The 20,401-nt window shown below is 38.7% G+C and overlaps 1 protein-coding gene across 4 annotated transcripts in view; it reads left to right on the top strand.

Moving 5' to 3' along the window:
• The window catches only part of NRPC2 (nuclear RNA polymerase C2), a 111,768-nt gene that overhangs the window by 75,069 nt on the left and 16,298 nt on the right, over positions 1-20,401 (top strand). For 3 of the 4 annotated variants that reach the window (XM_088897649.1, XM_088897650.1, XM_010244320.3), the window contains 9 exons: positions 5,558-5,635; positions 6,193-6,332; positions 6,451-6,535; positions 8,498-8,622; positions 8,705-8,840; positions 8,933-9,063; positions 10,256-10,381; positions 10,475-10,530; positions 18,752-18,822. In XM_088897649.1, the coding sequence (XP_088753775.1) occupies positions 5,558-5,635; positions 6,193-6,332; positions 6,451-6,535; positions 8,498-8,622; positions 8,705-8,840; positions 8,933-9,063; positions 10,256-10,381; positions 10,475-10,530; positions 18,752-18,822 (948 nt within the window). Of the gene's footprint in view, positions 1-5,557; positions 5,636-6,192; positions 6,333-6,450; positions 6,536-8,497; positions 8,623-8,704; positions 8,841-8,932; positions 9,064-9,449; positions 9,549-10,255; positions 10,382-10,474; positions 10,531-18,751; positions 18,823-20,401 lie in introns of those variants that run through there. The other variant, XM_088897651.1, reaches the window with a different exon arrangement.

Genomic DNA, 20,401 nt, shown 5'->3' with positions numbered 1-20,401 from the left:
GAGATGTCGAGATGGGTTATGGTGAAATAAATAAGAGAACCAACAAGTTGCCGATATTGAGTAGCATCAGGTAGCAAGTTGCTCTCTGTCTTAGACAACTTAACATTGAGCTCCAAAGGTGTGTCAACTTGTTTGGAGTCCATAATACCAGCAAGTTTAATAAGATTAGAAGCATATTTTTGCTAACAAACAAAGTAGCCGCGATTACTATGTTGAGCCTCCAATTCCAAGAAATAAGTATGGGAATAGAAGAATTGTGATTAGAAGAATATTTCATATGAAAGGAATTATGAAGAAGAGATTTGAGTTCCTGGATTCCATCCTCATCATTTACAACAGAAGAATTGTGATACCTTAAGATCTTTGACAGACAAAAAGAGAGTGATCTGTGGTACTCTTTATTTCCTTTACCACCAACATCCTGAAATTTCTTAAACCATGCTCGGGGAGCCTATATCTAGGTGGAGGTTTCATGTACACTGTTTCCTTTACTTCGCCATGAAGAAAGGCATTCATCACGTCAAGCTGATAAATAGACCATGAAAGCCCGACTAAAAGAGCCAAGAGAACATAGACTGTAGTAATCTTGGCAACTAGAGCGAATGTCTCTTCGTAGTTAATGTCATATTCTTGGGTATAACCCTGAGCAACAAGATGAGCCTTGTACCGGTCTAATGAAACCATTGGACTTCAGCTTAATAGTGTAGACTCAACGACTTCCAATGACAAAATGCATCTAAAGGGGGAATCACTAGATCCCAAGTGTCATTGTCATGTAATGCATGTATTTCTACATCCATAGCTTTTCTCTAATGAGAACTGGTATTCGCTTGCTGATACGAACAGGGAATATCTGTGGTAGATAACACAGTAGACAAGGAGCTATGGTTTGAAGGAAAACCATAGCGATTAGGAGGTCTAGAAATATGAGAAGAACAACGAAGGGGTAACAATAGCAATGTAAATAGAATATGGGGGAACATCAATTATAGGAGTATCAAAAGAGTGATGATTTGAACCAATTAGAGGTGAGGTTGTAGGCATAGGATCTGGAGCACATAACCTTTTGTGAGAGAAGACGAGAAAATCCTTCACACCAAATAAAGGTGAGACATCTTCTGAATCAAAATTCTGCAAAACAGAGACGAATGTTGCAGATAATCTAGCAACAAAGGAATATAGCCAACAAAGGAACACACCAAAATTCTGCAAAATATACTCAAGAAAAATAACATTTTGAGATACATGAATCTGACAAGCTGAGGGATCATACCAAATAAATCCTTTGTGATCTGGACTATAGCCAACAAAGGAACACATGGCAGATTGTGTATATAACTTGAAACATTCATAGGGCAGAAGATGAACAAAGTAGTGATTTAAATGGTGCACGCCTGATGCTCCTTGTACCTTGGCCCAGGCTTGTGCCTTTTGAAAACTTTACGCTTTTCTGCTATTGAGACTAGCAGTTGGGCTGAGGGCTCTTCCCCTGGACCCCCGATTGCACCCCTCGAGGCAAACCAAAATAAGATCATCTTAGGGTCTTAAATTCTTAATTCTCACACAAAAAATAATTATTAATTCTCCGAGAACCCCCATTTTGCTAATGTTGTTCATTCATTCATCTTAATAAAATATCTTCTTAAAAGGCAATTAAAATTATAAAATCATTATGTTTTGTATGAGAATTAAGAGTTTAAGACCCTAACATGGACTTGTTTGGGCTTGCCTCAAGGGGCGTGGCCAGTGATTTAAAAGGCGCGCCTAAGCGCACAGGTGAGGTGCATCTTGGGGTATGCGCCTCGCCTAGGTCCTATGTGCACCCCTTTCAAAAGGCGCACGCCGCACACCTGGTGTGCCTAGGCTTGTGCCTTTTTAAAATTTTGCGCTTTTTGCTTTTTTTCGGATGGGCCGGGGGCTCCACCCCTAGACCCCTGACCATACCCCTCGAGGCAAGCCCGAACAAGTCTATTTTATTGTTTGAAATTCTTATTTCTCACATGAAAATATCTTCATTCATTGCAATAAAATATCTTCTTAAAAGGCAATGAAAGTTATAAAATCATTATTTTTTATGTGTGAAATAAGAATTTCAAACCCTCACATAGACTTGTTCGGGCTTGCCTCGAGGGGCGGGGTACAAAGGTGACTCATAGAATCATGAATGCAATATGTTTTACATCACATTAGCTACTTGAAGCAATGCAATTAAGGAAAAAAAAAAGAGATTTTGGGTTTTACATGCTTGGAAATGCTTTATATGCTTGCTTTTATTTTTATTTGAATACGCTTTACATGTCATGTTTATGTATTTTAATTTTAGATATTAGGTTTTTTTAAACATTATGCTTAATATTTTTTATTATTTTTTTAATTTTTCGCATTTTTTTTAATTTTAGTTTTTTTTTTGCAGTTTCTGCCATGCTTAAAAAGGCGCACGCCTCGCCTTGCACCTCGGGTGCAAATTGGCCTTTGTGCTTTTTTTGCACCTTGCACTTTTAAAACACTGGGCATGGCACAAAAGTGACTCGTAGAATTAGGAATGTAATCTGTTTTATATCACCTTAGCTACTTGAAGTAATGCAATTGAGGAAAAAAAGAGATTATGGGCTTTACATGTTTTTTTATGCATTTTAATTTTAGATAATTGGTTTTTTAAAACATTAATTATAAAACTTAAGTTTATATATCCTATTAATATTATGTTTAATATTTTTTTATTTTTTTGCATTTTGAATTTTTTGAATTGTCTGATTTTTTTTTTTAATCTTTTTTTGCGTTTTTCTTCAAAAAGGTGTGTGCCTCGCCTTGCGCCTCGGGCACAAATTGGCCCTTATGCCTTTTTTGTGCCTTGCACTTTTAAAACAATGGGGCAAAACAAAGGCGCGCCATAACATTGAGGCATATTATGCTCGACCACTCCATTTTGTTGAGGTGTATCTAGGCAACTCTGTTGAACTTGTATACCATGATTTTTCAGATAAGATAGAATGTCTCCATCGGTGTATTCTCCCCTTGGAGAATATGCACATGAGACTGAAATTGGACTCGTACCATGGCAAAACAAAGTACTTGTGTCCGAGCTAAGAAACTATAGATGAAGCCTAATCATCACTATGTATGATCTCAAATGGTGAGGTGGCATGCTCAGATGTGTGAGAAAAGGGTAAAGAGTGACTCTTACCTAAACAACAAGAAGATGATGAACTAATTGCTTATATTCAGAATGGTGAGGTGGCATGCTCAGATGTGTGAGAAAAGGGTATGAGCGACTCTTACTTTAAATGTTCAGAATGAGGGGGGCCCAATTGTTTATGCTATAACTCTTAAATATTTTTTCTTTGTCCAACAAAAGAACTAGAAGAAGATGAACTAAAGTAAGCAGAAGATGATGCTTGAGGATTCTCGAACTCCAACACAAAAAGTTGTCCCAACCTACACCCCTTCCCTTTCACCTTCCTGGTGTACCAGCCCCACATCAAACAACCATCGTGAGAAAATATAAGTGTATGATCTTCATCAACAAGTTGTCCAACAAAAAATCAGATTAGTAGTAAGGTTAGTAAAAAAAAGGGTTTTGGAAAGGGGAAAGGAGGCATTAAGTGAAAGCTTAAGGGACAAGTCATTACAACCAATGATATTCAATTTTTCACCATTGGCATAATGATATGTCTATGGATGGTCTCAGAAGTGTTATTTGGGGGTTCGAGGTAGGCACCAATCATATGATTATTTGCTCCTGAATCAATGATCCAAGTGTGAGACTGAGAGCAACATTATCCAGAGAACTCACCAAGCAAGCCGATAGAAGAAAAGGCAGAAGAGATGCCAGTGGTTTGCCCATCAGATACTTGATATGCACGTGGCTGGTTCTTTTTCTGAATACCCTTAGATAACCTAACTGTGCAGTCCAGAATTATGTGAACATGCTGTTTACAATAGGTGCAAACATTCCTCTTCTTCATCTTCTCAAAATGCTTTTGGAGATACTTGACATTTTCTACGGAGTCTGAGGATTCTATGTAGATAAGTTCAAATTCTTCCCACAAGTCAAGGAAACCAGCATAATGTTCTTGTATCTTCCTATCTCCTTGACAATAAGAAAAAATCTCAGACTCAATCTGATATTGTCTTGACATATTGGATTGATAATATGCTTTCTCCAAGTATGCATGTGTCTCATAGGCAATATGTGTTCTTCTCATGGGTACTGCAATATGAGATACCATCCAACTGAGTATCCAAGAGACAATTTTCCCATTATCAAGCTTCCATTGTGAACAGGTCTCCGCATCTGTCTCATCCGGCATAGTGACCTTTCTATTCAAATATCCCTCCAGATCGTTTCCCTCACCAAAGAAATTGAAATGGAACTTCCACATGCTGTAGTTAGTTCCATCAAACTTTACGGGAATAATAGCAGCCTTCTCAGCCTTTCCAGATTACAACCACAGTTCAAAACAAGATTCACAGTACTGAAATTGATGCTAATGAGTAGAAGAACTGGTGAATATTGTTCAAATCAATGGCTGATTGTGATTGCATTGCTGAAATCATACTAAGGAGAGTTTAAATCGAAGGCAGTCAAACAAGGACTGTACACACCTAATGGGATCAAAACCCTAGCAAAAATAACTCGGACTTCAATTCAGATAAAACCCACCGTGAGAGAAGTCTAGGGGGGCACCAACCATAGAGTCTTGAGCTGATTGAACCAGCCGATTTGATTAAATCAAATAAATACTGACCTGTTGGGTGTCTTTTCCAGAGAAAACTTATTACCTTCAGTTGATCAGAGCAGCCCTCAAACAATCTTCAAACTGAGTTTAATAGAGGCCAAACAATCCCTCAAACTGTCCTCTAATATCCAGGAAACAAGAGAGATCCACAACTGGTAGGCACGACCTGCTCTGGTACCATGTCACCAAACCAGTTCAAAAGAGAAGAGCAGGAGTTCTTAGGGGTGTCTGAACAGATTACTTGACCCCTATCCCAAAGAGCCATATATATTAAATAATATCGAGAATTACATAAGAGTCCTTGGAGGACTAAAAGATAAAAAGAATAAAATACAAAAGAGCCCTTAGAGGGGCTGAAATAGAAATACAAAGAATATGATAAGAACAAGACTATGTATGGCAGGGACTATAGTAATACAATACACCAGGATTCTTCACATTCATAACATTGGGCAGGAAGTCTTTTTGAATCAGTGATATGGTAAAATCCAAGGGTAATGGTGGCTTCAATATTTCCGTACTTATTTGCATAATCTTCATCCTTAGGGTCAGATATGTCATTTTTAATGACTTGCACTGTCTTATTTCCTGAAATCCTTTAATACTTCTGTGTTGTTGCTTTCAAGTATCATTTCTTTTGCCTCGATTCATTTTTTAATTACTATTTCTCTCATCTTAGACAAGGTACAGTATGATATTGGTCTGATTGCAGTAATTTATTTGCTTATTCTCCTTCCTTTTCTTCCTGAATATTGTTTATGTTGTTGGCATAGTGCACCTCTTGCCATACTGATATGGTCTGAATCTCCATCTTGCAGCTATGCCGGATGGACACATTACTTTACCTTTTAGTCTATCCTCAGCGACCACTACTGACAACAAGGACAATTGAGTTGGTTAGTATTCTCTAATTCATCGCATGATAGATTACTCAAAAATCTTGGTTGTGAAAAATAGCGCCCAAATGGAGGTTATGGTGGCTGAAGGAACTGAACCTCAGGAAGAGATTGAAGACAATGGGGAATTAATGGCTTGGCTAGTAGGGGTGAGGGAGAGAGCTTTTCTAAACCAGTATTGGTGGGGGAATCAGGTGAAATTTAGAATTTCTGAAAAAAATGAGAAATACGTACCACAAGAGGAAAGGAAGAGGCTGCATAGATGGAAATTGTTCTCCCAGAGTCCTGTGATTATTAGCCTGGTGAAGGCTTATTTGCCTTCCTTTTTGTTTTCTTTTTTATTGGTGGGAACATTTTACTCGAATATCTGATTGATGGGGGTTTATAGTTCATTTATGCCATGCAAGGTGGTTTCATAGGTAGGCTTTTCCTCTTTCTGGGAGGAAGATTTGTGATATTCTTTTACTTTTGTTATACTTTTCTTTAATATTTATTAATACAGTGTTAAGTGTTCCAATTAAAAAATCTCTGTTGTGAATCTGACCTTATAATCTCAGGTTGGTTATGATAAGCTTGGGGCAGGGCAGAATGCAACAGTTGCTGTTATGAGTTATAGTGGTTATGACATTGAGGATGCAATAGTCATGAACAAATCATCTCTTGATCGTGGTTTTGGTCGTTGTATTGTAATGAAAAAGTATTTCACCATATCCATAATGTTGCTTTCATTTTGTTTTACTATTTGTATCATCACCATCAAATCTCTATTTTCTGAATGGTTGTATTAACTTTTGCTATGGTTCTGAGATGAACAGGTTATCTGCTATCAATCAACGGTATCCTAATGACACATCTGATAGAATAATTAGGCCTCAAAAAGTGAGGAGCAATGCAGAAAAGGTACTAGCTACACATGTTGATACAGATCTTCCATATTTGGTCTTTCTAATAAGCACCTTTGGTTTCTTTGTTCCATATGGAATATTTTAATGTGTCGAATTCCATCTATATGAAATAGGTTGAAATTCTTAAGGGATGATATTATCATTTTGGAATCCCTCTATTGAGAGAGTCCAGGAACCTCTAGATTTCTGTTTCCATTTCCACACTCTCAATTTAAACAGTCTAAATTTTTGTTTGCGTGACACACTATTATATTAGTTTTATTATAAAGTGGAAACATGACCTATATGATCTCTACAGAAAACAATTCTTGAAATTGTTATGGAGACAATTTTTAATCTTTTGCTATCTCATTTACTTAATATCTTTGGAGAGGGATAATGTGGAAAATACAGGCCACTTGAGAAAAAAAAAAAAAAAACTGTTTATGAAACTCCATGGAGTGTTCAAAGAAACATAATGCATGATAAGTCAAAACCAAAGAACTATATGGAACAAGAAAGGTTAAAAGGCTTAAATAGGAAATGTCAATGGCATCTATTTTAACATCATGCTATTCAACAAAGACTGTAATAATTCATGATAATCCAAGGAATGAACGCATGCAGGTTCAGGCCAGGTGATAACTCTATATTGCAGTTCTGATAGTGTGTTCGTAATGTTACTTTTTTTATGAAGCTGATCCAATGAGCCTTAGAGACTTAGGTATTAGTTTAGAGCAGCATGGGCTCTGAGTAACATATTGGGCAAATGGGTACTAAGATAATGCAATTTCTTTTCTTTTTCTTTTGTTTTTCATTTGATAGATAATTCCGCCAATGCAATTGCTGATAGTTAAGCAAGCATGCCCCTGGAGGATGGGGGAGACTGAAGAGAAGTAATGTTTGTGGGCCCTAATATAGCAATCTTGTTGTATTGTTTTGTGAGGCTTGGGCTTTTCTAGACACCCGAAGGGCTTTTAGTTATCTCCATATTTTTACACTAGTACATTTATCTTTTTACCATTTAAAAAGGAAAAGTCACTCAAAAATCTATTAGAAGATTCATGGATTTATATCTCAAATTCCAACTTAGCAACAATTAAAATATAGAGCTTTATGTCTCTTATGGTCATACAACTGCTGGTGTCAACCATATGAACCAGTACTGTTTTTTTCCTGCACGAGTCAATCTAGTTCTCTGGTAGTACTAGAGAACTTGCTGACTCCTTGGCATGACATGAGGTTACTAGGGGTGAGATGTATTTTGTGAATCAATTTTACCATATTAGGGAACTTTGTCCGTGTAATATGACACAACCTTTAATTTCTTCCCATCTGTTTTTAGTTGTATTTTTTCATCAATATGATTCATGATCTTGTTACCAGATCAAACAAAAAAGAAACTTTATGTTACTGTTATGGTCTGGAGAAATTTTGTTGATACCCTTGTATCATTGTATGGTTATTCTTTTATTATCATCTTTACATTGCATTCCAAGTAGTCTCCTTATCTCCCCAACAAAAGGGAGGGGGGGGGGGGTGTGGTATCTCCTGCGTTGTAGATCCTTTTATTTAACCCTCATGGAAGTACAAATATCAGCATAGCTATTATAGTGTGTCTTAAGAGATTTTAGCATATCCAGTGTTCCCATTTATTCAGTATGCAATAACTCCAGAATTTGGATAAGAAACTGAGTTATTATAGGGCTCTTTTCATTCTCTTTTGTTTCATTTCATACAATACCTTTGTGTTTCTTTCAGCTTATTATCTTTACTTTGTCCTGTTCTATTCAACAAAGAAATGCTGCATACATTCATATAATATCCCCCCTTCTAGATGTGGATAAAGCAGCTAGCAAATGAATATTTTTATCCTTTGTCTTGTCATATCTTTATCTGCATTGGTCTTCTTTTCCTTTTTAATATCTAGTTACCTTCTGTGTTTTTAGATTTCTTACATGATTTTTCATTTGTATAGATACTCGATGCTGATGGAATTGCTGCACCTGGGGAAATAATTAGGCCACATGATATCTACATCAATAAAGAAACTCCAGTCAATACGAGGGACAAGTTTACATCTCCAACAGGATTACCAGATAGGTTAGTTGTTTTTTTCTCTGCTGGATCCTACAAGAAACATTCTTTAAATACCAGGTTTACTAACCACTCTTGTAACATTCAGTGCTTACAAGTCAACTAGACAAACATACAAAGGTCCTCAAGGGGAGACAGCTGTAGTTGATAGAGTAGCACTCTGCTCGGATAAGGATAATAATTTGTGCATCAAATTTCTAATTCGTCATACCCGTAGACCAGAGGTTCTTTTCTTATTTCAGCTTTGACTATCAACTTGGAAATGTAAAGTTTTGTCTCAACTGTCCAATTGATGATATTGATTTTTCGCACTTAGGTTGGTGACAAATTCAGCAGCAGACATGGACAAAAAGGTGTTTGTGGCACCATTATCCAACAAGAAGATTTTCCTTTTTCTGAACGTGGCATCTGTCCTGATCTGATCATGAATCCTCATGGATTTCCGAGGTGAAATCTTTTCGTTTACCTCTGTTCAACTCATTTGGACATTTTTTGTGCTTGCATGATAAACTAGAAGTTGACTTTACTTCTGAGAGTCTTTTACTTATACCTTCTTTTTTCCGTGTCAAAACATTGTCTAAATGCCTTGATTTAAACTTTGGAATCTTATTCATTTGCCCTTGTGAACATTACAAGAGCATTCTATTTGATTTTGATTTATGAAAGGCATGTTAAAATTTATTGAAATAGGCTGGCACTTGTTGAAGGTGAGGTTTGGAAATAGAAAAGTTCTGTCATGTATCCCCTGTTCATACAGCCTTAGAACCTTCAATTGTCAATTCTGGTATTGATAAAAATATTACACCTAGTCACCCATAGTTTCTTTATTACAGGACTTAACTTGTACTCCAATAATCTGCATAGGAGATGGAATTCATTGCGCCTTGCCATTGTAGGATGCATGTGTATAATGCCAGAGTTAGGTTGAGGAGAAGAAGAAGAGTTGAATAGGTGTGTCTGAACTTGGAAAGCTGTATTTATATTAATATGATGAAAAGGACAATTCTGTCCTTATACAAGAAATAAATTACAAGAACTAATATACACAAGTATATTACAAGATAAAAGAAAAGGAAAAGACAAACTATCCCTCATTGTCTCTACACTCACCCTCAAACTGATGCTAAGTAATGAGCATTAGTTTGTCCATAGCTTGCTAAGCAAGCCCTTGTCATAGCTTTAGTCAATAAGAGATGTTAGTGCTACTACAAGGTTGAAAACTTGCTAAGCAAACAAACCTACAAAACTTGGAGGTCGAATGGGACTCTAAACTGGTTATCTGTTGGACTACCACAAGGTGTAATGTTCCTTTGATATATGGACATACTCTGAGGGAAGTAGATAGCCTGGAAAGGGAACTCAAATGCCTTTTTTTTGGATCAAAAGGACTGCAAATGGGATGGCCGACACAGTAGCCAAGCAGGGGGGTCTATAGGCAATAGTTGTTTTGGGCACTATTATAGTCTCTTTTTTGGGCTTGATTGATATTTTGTGATATATTGTAGTTCTGTAACTTGATTTCTCTCTTAAAACCATTTTTCTGTTGATATACTAGGATCTTTCATCTCCTGAAAGTTGGTTGTCTTGCATGGCTTCTCCTTTTCGATCATTATGTTTATTTTTCTGTTATTATCATCAGCCGGATGACAATAGGGAAGATGATAGAACTTCTTGGTGGCAAAGCTGGGGTTTCATGTGGTAGATTCCATTATGGCAGCGCATTTGGTGAACCAAGTGGCCATGCAGACAAAGTTGAGGCTATAAGGTGCTTGTTACTGTTTCTTTCTGTTGTTACTGCTGAATCTCATGTGCTATTTCTAGTGGTCTGTTCTTAATGTGATTTCTTGCTTTGTAACAGTGAGACCCTTGTGAGGCATGGCTTTAGCTATAATGGCAAGGATTTCATCTATTCAGGTTTCTCTATTTTCTTCTTGATGTTTTCATATCTAAAATAGACAACAGCATAGGGATTCACTAGAATGTAGTAAATGAAGAAAAGGGCATGTGGAAGAAGCAACTGCTGCCTACCGGGAGGTTGGGTTATTCTCTTCTTAGAGGGGACAGGTAGCTCAAGTGGAGCAGATTTATGACATCTTTATGGTAATGAGATGTTTACCAGCATCTCTGCTAGATCTGTTCCGAAGCTGTAACCTGGTTGATCTAAACAGGAAAGGGTTACTCATCTGGAAGACCATTTCTTCAGAGACTATACAAAATATGGAGACTATACCAGAATTGCCATTCACTCTCCTACCACTCAATCTAAGGCTACCTGCTAATTGTTTTTAAATTCTTTCTGTACAATGTCCAGTCCATAATGGAAAATTTATAACTTCTGTTGGACTTTACTGTGATGTCTCTTGAATGAAACAAAAAAGAAGGCAAAGTAAAGGAATAGACCTTCCCCTAGACGAGCCAACAGTTAAGCCTTTATATGGACCTCTAAAACGATCCAAAACCCAGCACCTATAGGGTATGTGCGTTGAGAGGGCCAAATGGCAATATGAGGCCCTAAAGTTAGAACTTACAGTTCTCAGACATTAACAATTGGCTAATTATCAACCCCTAGTATTAATTTGAATTAACTTCAGGGGAACTTTGGAAATGCCTATAGAGTATAGACATAAATCTATTAAATTTCTAGTTTTAGTAGACACTTCAGAATAACCAAATATAGAATATTCTCGTGACAAATTTGTATCCTGTCTGCAGATTGGATAAGACTTATTCAAATCAGGTCCAATTTGTATGACCAAATTTCCAAAATACTAGAAGTCATGTGCAAGGTTTAAAATGTCGTTGTGGTGGAAATATTGATCATCCAAATATAGGAAATATGTTGGAAATGTCGGAAATATCCTATGGAAATAGTGTAAAAATTGTAGACATGGTGGAAACATTGTAAAAGAAGTTGTCCGAAGTAACAAAAGAAATTGTAGACATGGTTTATTATCTTTCTCCAAATCATTAAACAAACCTAAGAAACAAAGGTTATAACAGAATATGTTCTGAAATTGTCCTATAAACCTTTTTTTTTTTTGAAAAAGGTAAAGTAATTTTATTCAATGAGAAAGCAAATTACAACAAGACTTAGGCCAACTAGATCTTCCTGGGCCCAAAACATATTACAAGAACATCCATGATTTAGTACAAAGGAGAGAAACATTCTGACTTTTAAACTCCTCATTCACCGACACCCAGGAGCAAATCTTCCCCACCACTTTCTGCACAATCTCATCTGGACTTTTTGATTTGTAGAGAACACTGATGTGGGCCCCACAGCTACGGTCCCACTGTGTTCGTAGGGTAGAAGATGTTCTAGTCTACCTAGGGTTAGCTATTGGTCATTTAGTTGTTTCAGTTATTTATTTCAGTCTTATTTTTTGCTCTATTTGTTATGTAAAGACTAAGGGCAGATCTGTCCTTTCCATGTAATGAGCATAACCTATAAATATTAATTAAAGTGGCGGCGGCAGAACATTAAGCTTCTGCTCCTCCTTTCAACTCTTGTGTTCTATTGCTTCTCCTCCCTCTTCCTCTTCTTTCCTCTTACCTTTCCTCTTACTTTCGATCCTGAAATCCGTTAGGGTTCAAGACTGATAACAGTCCTGAACTTCTACTTGGCATCAGAGCTAGGGTTTCTCATGTGAGTCTAGTCCAGCCGACCACATGAGAACCATCTAAGGCTGGAAGCTGAGAAAGCAGAGTTCGTTGACTGGTTCTTGGAGATCTCCAGAGGATTAGCAGCTGTTTGAAGAAGTGCCACAGTTGCAGCGAGTTGGTGATCAGGAAGAATCAGAGAAGGCTAGGGTTCGGGTAACCTTGGTAGGTAGCGAACTGCATCCTATTGTAAGTCTTTTATTTTCTGAGAGAAGTAATATCAGAGAAGATAGGTTGGACCTATCCAGCAAGGGTGGCCGAACCACTCTAGGTTTTTTCTCTCTATTCTCTAGGGTTTTGTCTTATCCCTGCGGCAAACCCTAATAGTTCTCCTCAACATTGATCAGTTTTAGGGTTTCATATTAACCCTAATACAAACCTTATCCTTACGGTACTGTCTGGAGTGTACGGCTTTTAGGACTGATTAAAACCTCAAATTGGCTTCAGCATATCAGATTGTTCTTCAAACTGTTTTTCAGTTTTCTTTTGGGGTTTCGAACACTTCTAAAGGGGTGAAAACAGTTCGGACTGTTGCTGTTGTGTGTGGATATTGATTTCAGATCAGTTTTATACATGTTACATGCACATCTACTGTGAGTACAGATTGGTTCTATACTGATTTTGTGATTGTGGCTGGTAGTCCTAGTGCTGGTTTTGACTGTAGTAACCCTAATTTTGAGACTTCTGGTTCTTGACCGAAATGGAGTTTAAGAATTTGGCAGAAGGCAGTTTTGGGAACAGCAATTATGGTGGTGGTTCTGAGACAGGTTTTCAGATTACAACCGTAAAGTTTGATGGATCAAACTATTTGGAATGGGCCCAATCAGCCATGATGGCTATTGGGGAAGGGGCAAAGTAGGGTATCTCTTGGGAGATGTGGCAGAACCTTCCAAGGGAGACCCTATGTATACCAAGTGGGTCCAAGAAAACTACTTGGTTATGACATGGCTTTGTAATTCTATGCAGCCCCATATAAGCCGAAATTACTTATGGGCAAAGACAGCCAAGGAGATATGGAATGTGATGAAAGAGACTTACTCCCAACCCTTTAATGTTGCCAGAGCATATGAATTGAAATGTGAGGTGAATTCCCTTAAACAAGGAGAGAAACCGGTGTCGGTCTACTTCTCTACCTTGAAGTCCCTATGGCATGAGATTGATCACTTAGAGACTCTTGAGTGGGAGAGTCCCAAAGATGCTCAGATACATAGAAAGCACATTGAGACAAACAGAGTGTTTGAGTTCCTGGCAGGACTGAATTCAGAATATGATATTGTGAGGCAGCAGATTTTGACCAGAGATAGTGTGACCCTCTCTCAGGCATACTCCTTAGTGCACAGTGAAGAGACCAGGAGGAAAGTCATGATGCAACCTCAGCCGCTTACACCTGCCTTGGTAGCTGTCAAACCCAAAACAGAGGGTGATTCAGAGAGGGACAGAAAGAAGGAAGATAAAAGGGATGTGGTGTGTGAGCATTGCAAGAAACCTAAGCACACAAAAGAAACATGTTGGAAGCTGCATCCACATTTGGTTCCGGCAAAGTTGAGAAATAAAAAGGGTAATGCTCATGTGGCTATGACTACTGATTCAGCATCCTCATCTGGCACAAGAGGCACACCATTAGAGACCTTAGCTGCAGTTCGGGCTGCTCTAATACAATTGGAGAAGGAAGTTGGCAGTTCAGCTCAGTTACCGCAGTCATCATCAGCCTCGGCCACATCGGCCTTTGCACACTCAGGTACTCGAGCCTCAGCCTACGATGCCTCTGCTCCAGGTACTACTGAACCTTGTTGGGTAATAGATTCAGGTGCATCCGACCATATGACTAGCTTGTCCTCTTTGTTTACTACTTATTACTTATCTTCTGGTAGGGATAAAGTATCTATAGCTGATGGTTCTCTTGTCCCTATTTCTGGCAAGGGTGACATCAAACTGTCGGATACTATATCCTTGTCCTCTGTCTTGCATGCTCCTAAACTGGATACTAACCTCCTTTCCGTTAGTAGTATTACCAAACACTTGAACTGCTCAGTAACTTTCTTTCCTGACCGATGTGTTTTTCAGGACCTGGAGACGAAGAAGGTGATTGGGACTGGCCGTGAGACGAATGGGATCTATCTGCTCGGGGAGAGTTCTCGTCGGGAAGAGTCATGGATAAGAAGTTACTTGTTTCTCAGGTTGTGAGTCTGGTTATGCTTTGGCATAACCGATTGGGTCATTTATCTTTTCGGTCCTTGAAGAGTCTGTTTCCTACTTTGTTTGAGTTCGTTGAGTCATCTCGGTTGAAGTGTGAAAGTTGTGAGTTTGGTAAACATTGTAGAAACTCTTATTCATTGAGTAATAAAAGGAGTAATAGTTCTTTTGATATCGTGCATACTGATGTTTGGGGGCCATATCACATTCCTTCTATGGGTGGGTATAGGTATTTTTTGTTATTTGTTGATGACCACACCCGGTTTTCTTGGGTTTATCTTATGTGTTCACGAGATGAGGTGCATGCCCTGACCCAAAACTTCCACCAAATGATCCTAACCCAGATTGATGCCAGGTTCAAAGTGCTTAGATCTGATAATGCAAACGAATACTTTGCTAAGCCATTGGCATCGTGCCTCCTTAATCATGGGGTTATCCACCAGAGCACTTGCCCTCGTACACCTCAGCAGAATGGGGTTGCAGAAAGGAAGAATAGGCACATCTTGGAGGTGGCTAGAAGTATTATGTTTACCTCCAATGTCCCTATTCGCTTCTGGGGTGATGCTATCTTTACGGCGGTATATCTTATTAATCGGATTCCTTCCCGGGTTCTTGATATGAAACCTCCTTTTTCCCTTCTATACCCCAATGAGGAGTTGTTCACTATTCCACTCAAGACATTTGGTTGTACCTGTTTTGTTCAGCTTCTCGGTCCCCATCACTCCAAGTTTTAACCCAAGGCCTCCAAATGCATCTTTCTTGGTTATGCACAAACTCAAAAGGGTTATTGTTGTTATGATCCTGTCTTAGGGAAGAAGTTTGTATCCATGGATGTCACTTTCTTTGAGGAGACACCCTACTATTCTCAGGTCTCTCCTCAGGGGGAGAGTAGTGAGCGTGGAGATTTGGGTCCTTTTCTTCAGGGGGAGTGCAGTGAGGACAGGGTTAATACTTTTGGGGCTGTTCCCTTACCTATTCCAATTGGTGATGAGGGCTGCAGTAGCGAGGGTGGTTAGAGGGATCGGGAGTTGAGAGTCTATCACAGGCGATGCAGGCAGGTTGATCCCGATCATCAGCAGTCCCGGCCAGCTCCAACCTCTTCTGCGGCTCCAAGTCCAGATATTTCAGTCCCAGGGCCCCCAGAGACTCCTTCCATTGTTGCTACCTCACCCTCTGCAGATGACCTTGACCTTCCCATTGCCATCCGTAAAGGAAAACGGCATTGCACCACATCTACAGCCCACTGCATCTCCCAGTTTTTGTCCTATGATCGCCTATCTCCCTCCTACAGGTCCTATCTCACCTCCATTGCTGATGTCCCTATTCCGAGAATAGTGCAAAAAGCCCTATCAGTCCCGCAGTGGAGAGGTGCAATGCAAGTTGAAATGGATGCCCTGTTGAAAAATAATACCTGGGAGCTAGTTGACTTGCCCAAAGGAAAGAAACCAGTTGGATGCAGGTGGGTATTTACTGTGAAGCACAATGCGGATGGTTCCATTGAGAGGTACAAAGCTCGGTTAGTTGCAAAAGGGTTCACTCAGACTTACGGTATAGATTACTTGGAGACATTTGCCCCGGTAGCCAAGATGACCACTATTCGGGTTCTATTATCTCTTGCAGCAAGTTACACTTGGCCTTTGTACCAAATGGATGTTAAGAATGCCTTCCTGAATGGGGACTTGCAGGAAGAGGTTTACATGCAGTTGCCTCCTGGATTCTATGATATTGAGGCAAGTAAGAAGGTTTGTCGGCTCAATAAGGCATTGTATGGTTTGAAGCAGTCACCTAGAGCTTGGTTCGACAGATTTAGACTAGCCCTTGGGAAGTTCGGTTATGTGCAGGCCCAGTCAGATCATACACTGTTCATCAAGAGGGTGGAGTCATCACTGACACTACTTGCAGTATATGTTGATGATATTGTGGTGACAGGAAATGACAACCATGAGATTGAGTCCCTCAAACAGCTCCTTCATCAAGAGTTTGAGGTGAAAGATCTGGGTACACTACGGTATTTTTTGGGTATTGAGGTTGCTAGATCTAAACAGGGGATCTTTGTCTCTCAGAGGAAATATGTTTTAGATCTCTTGGCTGAAACTGGAAAGCTGGGTGTCAAACCTGCAGATACACCCATTGAACAGAACCACAGGATTAGTGCAGAGAGTGGGGAGCTGCTTGAAGACAAGGTTATGTTCCAGCGGTTAGTGGGAAAGCTCCTATATCTATGTCTCACCCGGCCAGATATCAGTTATGCCGTTAGTGTTGTTAGTCAGTACATGCATTCTCCTAGAACCACGCACCTTCTAGCAGCAGAAAGAATACTAGCATACTTGAAGAGATGCCCGGGTAGTGGTATACTGTTCAAGAACAATGACCACATGAAGGTGGAAGTCTATACGGATGCCGATTGGGCTGGGAGTGTTGATGACAGAAGATCTACCTCTGGATATTGTGCTCTTGTGGGAGGTAAACTGGTCTCTTGGAGGAGTAAGAAACAGAGTGTTGTCTCCTGATCCAGTGCTGACGCTGAGTACAGGTCAATGGCTAATGGAGTGGCTGAAATTCTTTGGCTGAGATCACTACTTGAGGAGTTGGGTATTGAGTATGAGAAGCCCCTGATGCTGTATTGTGATAATCAAGCGGCTATTAATATAGCACACAACCCAGTGCAGCATGACAGGACTAAACATATTGAAGTTGATCGACACTTTGTACGAGAGAGGGTCTCATCACAAGAAGTGTCTCCCATACATCACCTCCAACATGCAGCTGGCAGATATCCTCACCAAAGCTGTACCACGAAAGAAGCTAGAGGCAGATCTATCCAAGTTGGGAATGATAAACATTTATTCCCAACTTGAGGGGGAGTGTAGAGAACACTGATGTGGGCCCCACAGCTACGGTCCCACTGTGTTCGTAGGGTGGAAGATGTTCTAGTCTGCCTAGGGTTAGTTATTGGTCATTTAGTTGTTTCAGTTGTTATTTATTTCAGTCTTATTTTTTGCTCTATTTGTTATGTAAAGACTAAGGGCAGATCTGTCCTTTCCATGTAATGAGCATAGCCTATAAATATTAATTAAAGTGGTGGCAGCAGAACATTAAGCTTCTGCTCCTCCTTTCAACTCTTGTGTTCTATTGCTTCTCCTCCCTCTTCCTCTTCTTTCCTCTTACCTTTCCTCTTACTTTCGATCCTGAAATTCATTAGGGTTCAAGACTGATAACAGTCCTGAACTTCTACTTGATTGATTACAGAAAATTCTATTGTTTCTTTCCATCCAAACGGACCAAAGAACAGCCTGCGGAATAGTATTCCAAACAAGCCTGCCTTTCTTGCTAAGACCCTCCAATCTCCAACTCATAAACAGCTCCTTCACAGACTTAGGCATAGCCCAACACACCTCTTGTTTCTTGAAGAAATGTCCCCAGATTGAAGAGGAAATCGGACAGTGAATGCACAAATGATCTATAGATTCAGCACCCATGCCGCATAAAACACAGGAGGGATCAGGAATCTGAACACTCCTTCTCTCCAAGTTGACCCTAGTTAAACATTTATTCATACTCATTAGTTGCTAATGATAGAAAATGTTAACAGTTTTTATAGATCAACCAATAATCTATTACAAAAAAAAAACTAATATTTAACTTAATGTTTGAAATGAATATTGAGCTAGCTCAAAGTGGTAATCATGTAAGTTAGGTGGGCAATAGTATTGTTAATCCACATATCTACAATATTGTCGTCAACTTATGTTATAATACTATCTCTTGTACTCCATATAGTGCTGGTAAGTATTCATTGGGGAATATGTCAATTCCAGTAAAATTTCGTGTCATTACCCATGGAAATGGAAATATGCCGTGGAAATATTAGGGAATGTAGGGACATTTTTTGACCATGAGTGATTGGATAACTTATTACACATTAGTTATAGTCCCTATCAGATACGATATATTGCCTTGCTATTATCTTCTGCATCTTGGCATTTTTTCTGCTGCATCACTTATAAAACGAAACTCATCTTGGCATGCATCTTAATTTGAGAAAAAAAAAGGATATCCTACCTTTTTTTTGTGTTAAACAGTATGATGTGTTGTTAAACACTTCCTGATGTTTCTCAATTGCTTATAATTTTTGATTTACAAACAATTTTTCAATTGCTTCTAATTTTTTGCTTTGCACATTGTTTCTAGTAGTAACACTTTCATTTTCTTGAGAACTGTTTAACAGGTGTCATTATTGCTCAATCTGTACGTATCATACTTCTTTGTTTGAACTTTCCAGGTATCACAGGTTGTCCACTGCAAGCATACATATTCATGGGTCCAATTTACTACCAGAAACTTAAACACATGGTAAATTCAACAAGTTTCCACTTTAACACTCCAAAATATTGTGTTTGACCTTTGAAGCTTGGCTGCTGGTTGATTACATTTAATGGAATTTTCTAATTCGTGTAATTCAAAGTCTTGCTATTGCTAGAGGCTGGATTTTCTTTTGGGGAAGTGAAATGGCATGATCATGTTTTATAAGTAACATCCAACTATTACAACATAGTTACTATATAATATTTTATTTTGTAATATCATTATCATCTAAGCCTTGTCCCAATTATATGGGGTTGGCTACATGAATCCTGTTTCTGTAATATGATGAGATTCTTTATTAGTAACAAAAACTCTCATAAGTGGATAAAAGGAGTATAGAAACAAATGAGACGATTACAAATTGGTCATGCCCACCCAAAAAATACAGTACTGACCAACCCAAGCTTAAATCAGATGTTCTGGCTCCAAACAGATCAACCATATTTACTTACCCCAGCTGAAGAATCAGCAAGAAGTTTGATTTTCATCTCCATTGGAACGAGATACACTGACCACAGTTGCATCTGTACACCATTTAGCCTCTAATTGGTGTAATGGTAAAATCTTTGGCTGACAAGCATGCAAAAATAATGCCAATCCATTCCACCCTTCCCAAGACCTCTAATAGCTGGGACCAACATTTATGACCTTTTTTGTAATAAAATGTTTTCGAGTGTATTTCTCAAGTTATTTCAGAAACAATGGCCAAGAATATAGAAGCCATGAACTGCTAAAGCTGCCTTTGCAAAATGGCATCTGTTCTGGTTTATATATCTAATTTTAGGGAGAGAATCTCATAGAACATAACAAATCTTTAAACGCCAGTAGAAATTTAATAGATCCTAATTTATCTGAGATCATAATAAAAACAAAGAGTTGTCGCCAAACTATGATTTGTCTAGTAGGACTGCAATCAGTCCTAGATATAATGTACAATAAACAAAGAAAAAAGGTATGAGAATGAGAGAAGGAGAAGACGAAGAGAAGAAGTCGAAAAGAGTGTGGGCTATAACTAGAATTGTCGCCCCACTCAGCTATTTATATTAATAATTAAAATAGAGGGAAAAGCCAGAATTACCCCTACTGCTTACATAAGCAAAGAAAGAAATAAGAAATAACTACCAACTGAAAATAACCACTAATCATAAATAAACAAACAGTAGTGGGGACCACATTAATGTTCTCTACACTATGAAACTCAAAAGAGAAGCTGCTGAGAAGTATGTGGTTACACTAACAGAAAGAGATCTGGTACCATGTATCTGGAAATTATCGTTTACACCAACAGAAAGAGATCTACCCACCGATGTGATGTTGCAGCAGAATTAGTCTATCATTACTAACTCATCCCACCCTATCACCACCTGTGAATCTCTTTACACCAGCATAGAAAACCTGGCCGAGGCCACACAATCCTTGTAGAAGAGTGCCTGAACAAATCAACAAAAAGTTCTATCCATGTTCTCTAGAAAACCCTCTAATAAACTGTTCAACAATAGAAACTTCAGGGGTGTGGACCCCATATCCATTTCTCACCCCATTGAGAATTGTCGTACAATGATGGTTT

The sequence above is a fragment of the Nelumbo nucifera genome, chromosome 2, assembly GCF_055504915.1.
Source record: "Nelumbo nucifera cultivar China Antique chromosome 2, China Antique-T2T, whole genome shotgun sequence".
NCBI lineage: Eukaryota > Viridiplantae > Streptophyta > Magnoliopsida > Proteales > Nelumbonaceae > Nelumbo > Nelumbo nucifera.
This window is presented reverse-complemented; position numbering and strand designations above follow the sequence as displayed.